This window comes from Aythya fuligula, chromosome 3 (assembly GCF_009819795.1).
Source record: "Aythya fuligula isolate bAytFul2 chromosome 3, bAytFul2.pri, whole genome shotgun sequence".
In the NCBI taxonomy this organism is placed as follows: domain Eukaryota; kingdom Metazoa; phylum Chordata; class Aves; order Anseriformes; family Anatidae; genus Aythya; species Aythya fuligula.
In genome coordinates, this window is record NC_045561.1 from 17,481,657 (window position 1) to 17,495,657 (window position 14,001).

The 14,001-nt window shown below is 46.2% G+C and overlaps 1 protein-coding gene across 1 annotated transcript in view; it reads right to left on the reverse strand.

The window, feature by feature from the left end:
- Positions 1–60: 60 nt before the first annotated feature.
- STUM (stum, mechanosensory transduction mediator homolog) overlaps positions 61–14,001 on the reverse strand; it is a 32,932-nt gene continuing 18,991 nt past the window's right edge. Inside the window, exons 2-4 of the mRNA XM_032183550.1 lie at positions 6,203–6,382; positions 2,441–2,449; positions 61–164 (exon numbers count right to left, since the gene is read on the reverse strand). Of these exons, the coding sequence (XP_032039441.1) occupies positions 130–164; positions 2,441–2,449; positions 6,203–6,382 (224 nt within the window). The 3' untranslated portion in view covers positions 61–129. The remainder of the gene's footprint in view (positions 165–2,440; positions 2,450–6,202; positions 6,383–14,001) is intronic.

Sequence of the window (14,001 nt, forward strand, 5' to 3'; positions counted from 1 at the left end):
GGCAGGGGGACAGGGGCGAGCACAAAACAAAAGGAAGAAGAAAGACAAAGGGTAGTGAGAAGGTCCGTGGCCCGCGGCTGCCAAAGGAAATCTCTCGCCGTGTTTCTCTCAACATTTTTGTCCCAGCCACTACAGCTGCTGTGGGATCCCCTGCTCCTTGTAGCCTGTGAGGAGGAGGGGAAGGGAACACGGTTAGTCTCAGCTCCTAAAGCCCCTTGGCAGCCCCGGCAAGGCTCCGGCAAGCCTGGTGCACGAGGAGGTGTACGCTGACCCACGCAGGGGGGTAACCACCTGCCCTGGTAGGAACGGGGGCACGCTGCTGGGAGGGGTTACAGAAGTGCTGGGTATAGCTGTGGCTGCCAACGCTACAACCTATAACCTCACACCTTCACGGGTACGCTGGGGCTGTCCCCATCAGGATACTCCGGCTGCTTCATTACCTGTTTGCTCTGCCCCAGCCCACCAGCATTAGAGGTGTTTTTGTCAGTCCGGCTGCACTGGGGACAAGGGATCTGCTCAGCATAAAAAAGGCCCAACCCTGCCAGCTGCCTCAGCTGGGGTGAGCTACCAGGGGCTGGGGCAATAGCAGAGCCCCCGCAGCTCTTGTGTGACATCTTGAGGGGACGAGAAAAACACGTCATTTGTTTAACGCTTCCCTAGGTAGTTGCAATGACCTCACCGCACGATTTACCTGCTGCCGTTGTAAAAGACGCTGAGGCTGTAATGTGACAGATCTCCTCTTTAAAAAATAAAAAGCGACAACAAAAATCCCAACAAACTGTCCTTACCTGCGCTGCCTGTGGTAGTGAAGCTCTTCCAACCAGGTATCTTTTTAAATTTGTTTTCTTTGCTTGAATAAAGTGTAAAGTTTGTATTTTGAATTAAAAATAAAAAATAAAATTGAAATTCTACATCCCAGAGAATGTTTAATGCTTTGAACGTTGATATTTTAAAAATTTCTTTCCAACTCACATGTAAGGTTGTTCTAAGTCCATCTAAAGAGGCTAAACACAGAGCACACTCAAGTGCTCCAACCTCTATCTTTAAGGGACTGAAAGGGTGAGCTGAGAGGTGGCCCTGGTAAATGAACTCCACTGCACTTTGGAAATGTCTATGCATGCATCCAGCCTTGGCAGCCTAAATCCCCTTCTGTTAAAGGAGCACAGGGAGGCAAGGGCTGGATGAACACTTCTCAGCACAGCGCTGTCCCACACTGCTTCTTGCGCCATGCAGCTCAACAGAAGGATTCCCAGATCTTTCAAACAGTATTTTGTAGGGAAAAAATGATTTCTTGTCCATTTATGTTCTGTGAGTCGGCTGTGAAGGCAAAATGAAGCCCTGCAATGTGGAGTTACCTATGGCACCACTCTAGCTTGTTTAGTAAAAAAAAATAATAAACGTGGACTGGAGAGCAGGGGTCATGCTGTAAATCCTTAGCTGAAGCAGGATAGGTTACACTTACAATTGCTATGTTGTTTAGCCTCGCCTTTGATTAAGATATAACAGAAATCCTTTCAGTTCTGCTGCTTGGTTTTGCGACTGGCTAGAAGCCCATTGCAGTGGCAGAGCTTGTATCGCTCTTTACATGAACAAAGTAAGCCAAAAGATGACCTCTTCTGTGCTAAATTACATTATTAAAACACTTAAGACTTACTTGTCCTATTAAATAGTTTATACATTAAAATAAATAGTTCCTGTGCTTCTTATATAGCACTAGGTATTTTGTGTAGAGCAACTTCATGTTAGTGTGCTTGTGTAGCAATAGTATTGAGGTGTAGTTTGGTGAAGCAGACAGGTCTAGAACCAGCACTTGTGCCCAAATTCACCAACTGAACCAAGGTTGCTTGAAATTGCACTTCTGTAAACCATTGCAATTAGCATTTAGAGAAAGCTGAAGGCAAAAGGCAAGCAACCTACACAGGCTGTCCTTCTGCTGGCCCTCCCCAGGAGCACGTTCCTGCTCAAGGTTCCCTGAGGCCAGAGCAGGTTGCTACCACCCCTATCCACCTGTGACACAGCCTAGGGAACATTTCGACCTTGGTCTGTCTTGCAGCTACAGGATCCATACCAGGATCTTCCACCTGGCACACGGTGGGACTGTTGCAGGTGCCCTGGGTTTCTCCGAGAAGAGCTCAGGCATCACCTGTTGTAGGGGCATTGGGATTTGTGAGCAACCTGCCCTTGGGATGGGGATGCAGGCTACTGCCAGAGGCGGTACCCTTCTTGTTCCCCTGCATCCGCTGGAGCGACCAAAGGACAGACAGACAGACAGACACAGGCAGACACGCACAGACAGCACAGACAGAGCGGGACATGGGCTGGGAGCAGGCAGCACCTGCCCAAAACACACCTAAGCTCCTCACCCTAGACAAGTGCTTGCTGCGATCTGCCATGAGGTGTGAGGGTGAGGAGGAAGGAAGAGCAACAGAAACAAACTTACCTTGTGAAACTTGGATGGTGAACAAAAGGAGGCAAAGGAACATGAAAGAAAGAGAGAGGGAGAAATGTAACTGTAGGCTATATATCCGAAACACATGAACAATGAGTAAACTGGGGCTGTGTACACAGAGAACAACTCCACAATCAAACGTTGACACCAAAGCTAACCCTTGACAAGGCTGTGTTTAGCTACAATCCTTGTATTTGAAGTGGGTTGTTTTGTTTGGGGTTCTTGTTTAGGGAGGCCTGTGGAATCCTCGTCTGTTTTTCAGGTCACTGGCCCTGAGCCGAGCACCTCCAAGCCCACAAGGTGCTCCCATGAGTGCTCTCCTCGGTGACGTTGCTATTACACAGGCTGGACTGAAGAGGAACTGAAGGTGGAAAACAAGACATCTTGGTGTACAGGATGGCACATACACTGTTCATGGTCCAACAGCCAGGAGAACTACACCTGCTGGCTTTTCTCCAGGTTTGCCACCGCATTTGCTTGTGCCCACAGGTGTCTTCATGTCCCAGCCTGACTGGTTGCTGCTGACCTTGGCCCTATCTAACATTCATAAATGAGGTCACGAACTTAACCCACTGCAGCCCTTGGTAGGAGACCACGACAAAGGTTATTCCACCTACTTACCTTAGGCATAGTCTGGGGGATGGTTCTATTTAGACTGTAAGGAATATAATGGATCTAAGTAGGCAATTTGCCCCCAGAATTTCCTTAATCTCACGAAGGGTTACCAGCTGTTTAGGGATGCTCTTCTCTTCTGAGTCTCTCACATGCTTTCTGTTTTCTTTCCTTACCAGGGCAACTGCAGAACCTACCCTAGGACGGGCCCTGTGGAGAAGACAGGCCTTGGTGACACTTCCCAAAGTCTCTGGGAGCCCAGATGTACAGTAACCATGCAATCATCTGTCAATTCTGGCGAGGCGTGAGCATTGTAATTAGCAAAGGAGTGAGTGACAAGTGGACGGGATGATTACAGGTAATTTCTTACTACTGTTTTCCAGTTCTTGAAAGGCCAAGGACTGCTGCAGCAGGAGTCTCTGTCCTCTGAAACCACAAGTGACAGTGCCTTTGCTCATTCATCGGCACAGCCATGCACACTGTTGATTTGTATGTCTGATCACCTTCTCTATTCACAAAATGAATTCCTGTGCCACAGAAGGGAATTAGGCCAGTTTAACACAGCTTGTTCTCAACAACCCCGGGCTGACTCTTGCTTTGTTTCTTTTTATTTTCTGAATGCTTGCAAATCATCCATGTGACTAGCTGTTCCAGGAACTGAAGTGTACCTGACTGACCTATAATTCCTCTCATTTTTCTCCACATTAAAGACAGGCAGCATGACATTAGCCTCAAGGTTCCTCTCCTATTGGACCAGGCTCCTGCGGTGCTCCCCTCTTAGAGTCTGAGAATTAAGGAGCACTAGGAAGGGAAGAATAGCAACAAGCCTCCCTAGCTGCCACGCAGTGCTCTGCCAATCAATGTAATGGCACAGGCTCAGCCTTGAGCCCATGAAAGAGGCACTGATCCCTCATGGCATCCATGGAAGTCCAGAGCAAAGGCCCCCCAGTCCCTTTATCTGTGATATCACACGCTCTGCCCATCTTCAGCCCATCAGAATCACACTACCTGTATATATGGGACAGCCACAGGGAGGCACGGACTCAACCATCCCATGGTGAGGAAGATTAGAGGTTCAGGGGCAGTGGTTCCGTAGGTTTTGACTACTCCCAACCCAAATGCAAATTCAAGTTGCAACAGTTTGTGGTTTCTGCTCAGTGCAGAACAAACTGCAAACAACTTGTTTCCATTTGTATGCAAACAAACTCAAACCAAAGCAAAACATTTTGTGGCAGTGTTTTTAAATGAAATATCTTATTTCTTGCATTTAAAACATTGTTTCATTTTTAATGACTCAGTTTTGAATTTGGTTTTGTTTTAGTTTTGTTTTTACATGAAAACAAAGCATTGGGGAAAAAACAAAACAAAATACATTTCACTTCAGGCCTGGCAGGCTGTTTGATCCAGCTGGGAGCAATTGATCACTTCTGTTTTTTTCCTGTGATTGCAAAGCTATTTTTTCTTTTGTTTTCCATCAACCATGAGCTGCTTAACGTATTCAGGATTTCCTTTATATATTATAAGTAAACTTAAAACCTGGCTATTTAATGAGCTGGTTAACATGAGGCATGTGGGCTCCCCTTCCCCTTCTGTACTAGCAGATAGACCTGGATGAAGCTGTGGTTTTATCCCCAGCAGCCAAACCAGAAAACTAGTTGGAGCCTCCTGAGCACCAGCCATTTGCCCAGCTGATGTGTGTCTTTGCTATGTGACAAGGGGAAGGTAAGTCACAGTTTCAGCTGCAGCTCTTTGTCTGAACAGGTGCTTGACACTCCAAAAGCAGGTCTGCCAGCAGCGTTCCACATGCTGAGGCTGCCCAGCAGAGCAACAGTGCTAGCGTGTATAGGTACAAGCATGTAATTACCCAATTGCACACAAATTAGGCAGGTTCTTAGAGACATTTCACAGTTACAGACTGACTCACATGTTATCCTCATCAGGCTACCCAACATGCAGGTACATCTGAGATGAAACTTCTGCTGGTTTGCAGGGGAAAACAAAGTGTAGTGCTGTCTTTGTCTTGAGGAAAGCCTTTTGTTTCACTCATGTTCACATCATCTTACTGTGTATGTGGGTCTCCCTGAACTCAGCCTGTAAATTGAAGCTGGCTCAGAAAGTAGCAGGTGGTTTGGTGGATGGGTTTAACCGGTGGGTTTGGCATCTGAAAATGTGCTCTGTTTTCCTGCTGTTCTTTTCAGTTTCATCCATTTAATTGTTTTGCTGGTGCCTGGCAGTTTCCTGAGATCCTCCTCCCACAGAGATGTCATCAGCAGAGATGACTACGTGAAGACCCTTCAAACAAAACAGCAAAAGCTACTGGTAAGACATTCTCCAGAAGCCCTCACTTTGGGAACTGCTGACCCCCTTGGTCTGGAAGGTCCCAGACCTGTTCAGCTGGGGCAGTGTCCACCAAAGTGAAAGTGTCCACCAGTGAAAGTCTTTAGCAGATAAAGTGACAGAGCTTGTGGGCTGGCAACACGTAGTTAAGCAGTTGGCTGACCTAAGTTATGTATGTTCAAGGAAGGATTCCTCTCTTCTTCCTCTAGAGTAGTGGTCCAGAGCCTTCTTAAGGAGTGTAGGGGAATTCCTTCCAGAAAAAGCTCAACAGTCCTATTGAGCCTAAGAACTTAATAAAAAGTGAAAAAAAGCCTTTGGATACATAGATTCCGGGGAGGATGGAAGGTACTAGATCAACCTAGAGCTTTTCAGGGGATGGACTGCCCTTGCGGGAAGCACTTATTAATTAGAGAGGTGCAGCTGGAGTCACAGGGAGACAAAGGTCTTTCTTGTTCAAACCACACACAGATGCAGCCAGGGAGGGAGAGCTCCAGAAAACAGCATTCATAGTGCTGGGATCCGCACCCCTTCCTACAATTCTCATTTTTTAAAGGGGAATGTACAATCCTAACCTGTGTGGTGGGATGAGAGACATCCAGATGTGTGATGGGGCAGCCTGGGTGCAAGTGCTCCTAACCATCTCTCACAATTCCTCTGTCTACTGTTTCTCACTGACTTGCAGAGCCCATCCTGTGGCTCTTGCTCCCTAGAGAGCAGTCTGGAGGCTTGCAGGGCCGTTAGCTGGGTCCCAGCAACACAGCCCAAGGCGGGGGGTAGATGGGAGGGTGAGTGCACTGTACTTACTTGCAAGAATGACCATGTCCATCCCCCAAAATATACTCATAATCCAGCCAACCATCACGATTGCTGTCAGGATCTGAATCAGTGCAGCAGCAATGTTCAGCCAGAAGACGCAGCACATGTGCCTGTCAGGGAGGTCGGTCCGGGCTCCACACAGCACTGTGAAAGCTGATACAAGTGTCCCTATGGAGAGAGCAGCAAGAAAACACACAGTGAAAGCCACGGCTTCATGCCACACTCCTTCCTTTAAATCTACTTTTTACAAGGAGCATCCTGCTCCGTGTGCTCCCACTGCAGTGCTGGAAATCTACAATTATCATTAGAGGTTAAACAGAGGCATAGCCACATCTACCTTGAACATATTACTGTCTCCACTGAATTGCACTGAGATGTATGTATGAAACTAGGACAGAAAAACCTCTTTCAGGTTTTGGATTCTTTTTTTCTCTGCCAGGCACCAATAACCAGTTACACACTCTAGAGGGTTTACAAAGGATTAAGGATTGACGTTTGTCTGTGGAAACACCCATGTACCTTTTTTCTGCCTCACGATTCCCTTTTGGGGAGAGTACTTTCTCCACAGAAGCTCTAAAAGGGAAAAATTCACCAAGAATTAGGGTGCTACCGGGTGTACAAAGTGGAAAAATCAAAAACAAAGCTCAGCACTGAGCCAGGCTCACCTGATGCTGCAAACCCTGGCTCAAACTGAGCCAAGCTTTCAAAATTTCCACACACCCTCAGGGCTTCCTGAAACAATTCAGACACATGATCTCATTGATGTGATGCATGAAGGTAAAAGTAGGGGCGAGTTACACAGCAGACATTACAAAGATTTTTTTCTGAATTTAGCACATTGGATGAGGCTGATCATTTATTCAGAGCTGATGTTCTGTTTCCATGGATAACTGAAGCTGCAGCTCAGGGAAGTCTTATCTTCCCCCCAGCCAACCTGCAGAAATGCACAGCATCAGCAAAGAGTAGCAGAAGCTGTTTCTGATTCCTGTGATGTACAAGCTGTAGGTCGGCAGATTCACTTACCTGAGCTAAGTGTGCATTTCAACAGCTCTTATCATTATAAATTGTCTTTGTAATTTTTTAATCTAGATAGGGCATTGCCAAGGTAGACACAGAGGTGTGGCAGAGTTTGTGCTGGATAAGCCAGTTCTGTAAAACAGTTTCCTTGATGAATGTTTGGGATTACAAATGGTGCAGAATGATGAACAATGTTTTCTACAAAGCTTGTCCTTTTACCTTTGCAAGGACGGGAGCATGCAAACAACCTGTGAGAAGTGAATGCGTGAGCTCATCTTTGATATCTTTGATGTACACAAACACCTTGCTGAACTCAGGGGAAAGAGGCAGTCCCTTGACTTGGCTGCATCCTTCCTGAAGATGGGACAGACAGAGCAGAAGGGTCTGCTTAGGAGCAAAATGCCATTGTCCTACCCCATCAAGGGAAGTGAGAGAGAGACTCTCTGCCACCACTCTCCTTCCCAGTGGTAACAAGGAGGACAATCAGTTTCGTGCTCAGGAAGGCTGGCCACAGCCTGTTTTTAATCTCACCATTTTCTGCAGGCTTCAGCTCCAGCACCTTCCTCATGCTCCACCAGCTCCTAACCTCCCCTTGTCCTCCTGCCACTGGATTTCGTACACCCACGGGCTCCCTCCGCTGCAGCCAGCAGTGCAGCAGTAGCGGCACCGCGGGGAGGGAGTGGGTGCGCAGCGATGAAACGAAACGGAGGGAGGCAGCCCCACGCCCGAGCATCGCTGGCAGGCTGCCCAGCAAGGTGGGAAGAGCAAAAGGGGGAACTGCTTTTATCCTGAAGTATGTCGAACCAGCCTCCCTGTTTCTCATTAAGAGAGAGGTTACCTTTTGCTCTCTGGCTTTGCTGTCTTCCATGTGGGATTACCCCAGATCTCTGCCCTGCTTTACCCACCATTTTTTTTCCCTGTGTGGTTTCTTCAAACCAGAAGGAAGACTGAAACATTCCCCAGTGCATCCTGAAACAGTTCTCTGCAAAGTTACAGCACAGCAGTATCCGAGATTGGATTGAGGCAGGATCAGAAACTGAATATTTATGTTTTCCCATCAGGATGGCCAATCTTGCCAAACTGCAATGCATATCTATTTTGATAATGAAAATTGCCTTACCTTTACTCTTCCAAGATGTGTTACAAAAAAGATTGTAAATGAGCAATAATTCTTAAAATACAGCTTCAGTTTCTTCCAGTGACGCTTTTAATGTTTTTACATTATTAGAGTGAGGTGCTGAATTGCCTAATTAATCCCCTACACACCACGGTGACTAAGCTAATGTCTAGTCCCATTCTGAAGGGAACAAAGCAGCCAAGTGCCCCTGTCTGGAGACAGGATTAATACAGAAACTTTGGATAAAATCTCAAGAACCTTGCCTTCTGACTCCCCATTCAGGCCGATTTCCTGCTCATGGGAACCAATGCATTTTCTTTACTAGTTATGATGAGTTAATATTAGTTTAAAACGTTTGCATTTTTAAAAACAATTAAGATGTGCCAGCAGATATAAAATGGAAGTAGTTTTCCTCTAGTAAACACGTTTCTTTCAGAGGACAAGCATCTTATCTACATTTCAACAAACCTGGAGAAAATGCTCTTCTCTAGCCCCCGTTTCACTCCAAAACGTGAGGCAGAAGACAGCCTTAAATACATTTTCTGAGGTATGTGATTTCCCCTTAAGAAAGTTTCTTAGCTGCACGTTTCCAAATATGGAAGAGTTTGCATCTGGGAGCACATTCCCGGAGAGGAGGAGGAAGGAAAGCTGTGTCTGCAGATACTGCGTGTCTGCAGCAGTTAGGGCACCCATGCATTTACCTCCCAACATGCAGGCACTTGGATACCTGCAGCATATAAAGTGTAAACCTGGTAAGAAAATTGCAGCTGGGATTACACAGGCTACATAAATGAGCTCTCCAAAAGGATCTCTGGCTGTGAATGTAGTCAGTGAATGCAAACTGCTAACACTGCAAATGAATTAAAATTAAAAATCCCTACAACCTTGCCAGTGTAACATGAGAAAAGTAAGTTATATGAGGCATTTCTCCTATCTTCCCAATAGAAAGTAGCCCAAACCTAGTAAAATCTGGTATTACTCCACACCACGTGCTTTCTCTGTTTTGCTCTGAGCAGAAGCTGCTTGCACTGGTAGCCGTGTCCTGCTTTGTTCCATAGGTGGGCAACGAGAGGTTGCAGGTGAGGCAGGCAGTAAGGGCCAGGGTTACACAGAGTCAACAGACTTGTTAAGAGCTTCCCTCCACCAGGAGAAAATTCATCAATCAATTGGGTCATTTTGGATTACACAAGTAAATAAGGGAGGCTTTCTGTTGTTATCTGTAGGATACCACCACAAAGGGAAAGAGAAATTTGCTGTATGCTCCTCTGATCCTGGCACTCGCAGCCTTCCCAAGAGCATCAGCTGTCAGCTCCTGGCCTCACAGAGCACACCGAATTAGTATGAGACAGGAAGGTTTTGTGTATGTTGTGTGTTTTTTTTTCTCCCTACTAGAGTTAAAACTCACACTCCAGAGAGACATCTCCTGGCCTACTGCTGTTTGGGTCACTCATCCGGGGTGATATAAACATGATATTAAGCGACAGCTTCAGTCAGATATGGAGCTTGGCATGTTGCATGTAAAGGACGTGGCTGTGAGCAAACTTTTGATTGTATCTTCCCATAAACATCAGATGTAGAAGCCTAGTCAGTCGAGGTGCAAAACAGAGGAAGATGAGACACCAGTGGCCACAGGGCAAGTGGAAATAATTTGAGCCCACCAACTTGTTACTGGGCTTCCCACTGACTACCAGGAACCACACCACAAACTATCTACGTGAGGAAATCAGGTCTGATGAGCTACCCACTTACAGGTAGAGGAAGAGAAGAAACCAAAATTACTGCAGCTGGGGCAGCTCATTAGGTTGCTGCTGGTCATGCTCCCTACCCTACAAAAGCATGACAGATGGAGCCAGAGAGGAGTTTGGGGACATCTGTTCCTCTTCCTGCAAGCTGGGGAGTTGTACAAGGTGGTCTCCTGCAGTACTGGGAGTAAATGAGACAGAGGAAACGTTTGTTTCTCTCCTGCTTCCTGAGGAAAAAAGCAAAATGTGTCACAATGCTGGAGCAAGGCTCTAGGAGGCGTGCAGGTGAGCATGGGCAGTTAGGGAGGACAGGGGAATGATGTGTGAGATGTCTGCAGGAGCAAGGAAGGCTTCAGGCTTGATGATGGGAAATGTAGTTAAGGTGTGTGTTTTGCGGGGATGAGAAGCAACTGTGTAACAGTATTGTGTCAGGGGAATGCAGTGTGTGGGGACATGTCTAACGTGTCTGAATTTTTTAACTAAAATGATTATTAGCTGTCATTAAACAGTGTTGACAGGTGTGTGAGGCAGATGTTGTGGATGTGCTGAAAATTCATGAGATGTGCTCGTTCTTGCTCGAGTAAGCCAGAAAAATAGCACAAAAAGGGTGATAAGGATTGCAGTTTGCTTGCTGTTATAGGGACTGTGTGATCTACTGGCTGAGATATCTGTGAGTCCTTGGTGTCCTGAACTCATTTTTCATACTTCCATCTGTAAGGAGTCTCAGCTATGGAGGCCTCTCGTCCTTGGTGGCATCAATCAAAATGCTAATCTGTAGTCCTCTGGATTATGGTGAGGGAAAGAGAACTACAAGAAGTCACCCCAGAAATAGCTGTATGCAGTGCCAGCCGATGCCTGAAGTCCTTTCCCTCTGCCACATGGGTGGAGCTGGGCTGCAGAGAGGATGCTGTCAGCAGCACAAGAAAAGGAAACTGCAAAGCGTTAATGCTCAGGCTGAGTAGCTGCTGACCTTTCTCAGAGATCTGTTTATGTCTTTCCTTGAGAAAACAGACACAAAGCAAAATCCAGGGGGAATGTTTTGGCCAGTGTGAGCCCTCACCACTCTCCCCAGTTTCTGCCTTGCTGGAACTCATTAGGGCTTAGGCTGCATCAGAGAGACCTTGCCAGCCTGAGAGTGTTACCTAAACCTCCAAGATGAGCGTCCTCATCACAAGCTGATTACAGCTCTCTGCTCAGAAGAGGCTGCTCCAGCTCATGTGTCTGTAGCCTTCTTGGCACCAAGAGGCTGGGGAGCACTGATGCCTCTATGGGCTGGGGTTAGTGCGCAGTCCAGGGTACAAGGCTTGTCACAAAGCCGTTCTCCCACCTTTGGTAGGTGCTGCATGTGCTGCTTCTGAAATATAAAGGAAGTAGAGGTGGCAAGATGGCATCAACACGATTTAGGTATTCCCACAAGAGGATATGCGACCTGTGTACCTGTGGCATTTGTTACAACCTTCCTCTTGCAGCTTACTTCAGTCAGGGAATTAATCCAAGAGTCAGTGCAATTACCTTGGTTTGTTCTAGAAATAAAGGTATTTTACCTCCGTATCTTAAAAGAAAGCTTATGTTGGTTTTTTTGTTTGTTGGTTAAACAGGCACTGGCAAGCTTTTTCCCCTTCCCATTGTCCAAACAGACTAAAGTTTATTTCTTCCACACATGGTGTAAGGAGGGCTAGTATGGATGAGTAGCTTTAACAATTTGATGGGGAAGAAGAGCAGGAGCAGAGGACTGCTTAAAATAATGGCAGGCTTGCTCGGTCCCAGTCATCACCTCTTAGAAGTACAAAAAAAAAAAATAAATTAAAAAATCCTGAAATTTGTAAGCCAAGCACAAACCATGGCCTCAAAGTGTGACCAAGAAATGAAGCAGCTATGAGCTGTAGTGGGGGAAAATCTAATGATTTGCAAGCACCTGGTGGCAAAGTGACGGGTTGCAAAGGCTAGCTGTCACAGGCAGCACTGCAGGCAGGACCCAGGCAAGGAAACCAGAGTGGTGGGGTAGGAGAGAAAGAAGAGGAAAGAGCGGAGGCAGGCAAATGTGACAGAGCTTGCATGTTGCCATGGAGAGCAGCTCATGATTTTTCCTCTGTGGCCTGCTATTAAAAATGCATTGCTTAGCTCCTGCCAGCATGGGTTTTATTTTTTTCCTCCCATGCAGGAGGGACATGTGAAGTGAATTCTGACTGTCCAATCATTTTGTGTTCAGTATCAACAAAAATATATACAGGGCCTTGACAAGTGGGAGCTAGCACTTGTGATTTCTTGTCTCCGCAAGAACAAGGGGTTTGTCACAACTCTGAAGTCTGAATAAGGTGGGCTGTTCATAGGATTTGCTTTCTGATTTCCCTACGTGACAAATGCCCAGCTTGCACCAAAGCATTGCATCCTCATAACTGATTACAGCTGCTTCACAACGCTGCTGTCGTGACAAAGCTGAGCTGGTGCTCTGCATCTCTTTATTAAAAAGACTGTGTACCATGGTCTGAGCAGTATTTATGGAGCATCTACTAAAGATGGCCCATGTGCATGTAGGATAAGATCACTTTGATGCAAAAGAAGTGCTTTCCAAAACATTAAACACAAGGGGGGGGAAGTTAACTCTACTGAAAAGGTGGAGTTTTAACAGGAACATCAAAAAACAGATTGCAACAAACTTTTATAGGCTTCCTAGGCTAAAAATTCATAGCAAAATATTAAGTTGCAGGGGAAGGCTGCACAAAGGGCAACTGACTTACTAACCCTTAATTACACATGGAGCCATCAGTGGCTCTTTGCTGTTGTTTGTTTAGTGCTGCAGCTCTGCAATGTTTTTGAACACTTAAAAACAGCTACCGATAAATAGAGATTTTCCAGCTCCTGTCTGTTAGCCTATGATTTAATTCTGACTTGACGTTTAAAATTCTGCCTGGACTCAAGACTGGAGTATTTTTGTTGAACTGTGGTGCAGGGCCCTGCTGTGTAAGCTGCAGCAGCACAGCGGACCTCAGGCTCTTGCCAGAACTCTGCTGCTGAGCTGTGTTTGCAAGCTGTACCAGCCCACCTCCCAAACTATTTTATTTTTCCTTTATATAACTATGTGGTTCCAGAACTGCCACTCATATTTTTGAATCACATTTTATAATAGTTTCAACCACTGGGGAGGACTTGCAATTTTCCAAAAGGGGGGAAGGGGAGAGATGTAGAATATTACCCAGAAACTCTACAGATATCCATATAGGAAATGGGAAGGGTGTTACAAGTGCTACCTACCACCTGCAGTCACAAAAAAAATAATTGCTTATGATAAATCCCTCCACATCAGAAGCATCATTTTTTGACGTATTACTAAGATAATGTGCCACAAGGAGGAATTATTTGCCGCTCTTTAGCTGACACTCTGATCAACCCTGTACTTGGCAATAATCTGTCATTCATTCCCACCTTCTTCCTAATGACTTGCTAACAGGCATCTTTCCTTCCCACCGTTTTCTGTGTGGGTCACTTGGGATCCCTGGCTGCCCAAGTAGCACGAAAGGTGTTCAGTGCATCGTGATGCTGATTGTAGTCGTGTAGCGAGATGCTCTGTGGGACGTCCAGAAGTCATAACTCAGGTCTAGGCAGCACTCTAGCAAGAGCAGACTGAGTTCTACATAAAAGAATCTGCCTTGATTCTTGCCCATGGCTAGTCAGGCTTTGTTAAAGCTAGTACAAGTAGTAGAGGTGCTCTGCAGTAGGTGAGGTAGGTGTTTGTCATGAAGCAGGCAACAGATTGTCTGTGCTTCACAGACAGGGAACAAAGAGCCGGGGAGGCTGAAGGAGCGTGTCCATTGTTCTGCTGTCAGTGAGAGAAACTGCTATGAAAGGGTCCCAGACAGTGCAGCCTTGCTTATGCTTGATGCTTGCTTTTTTTCTTCTTTTCTGGTGGAATG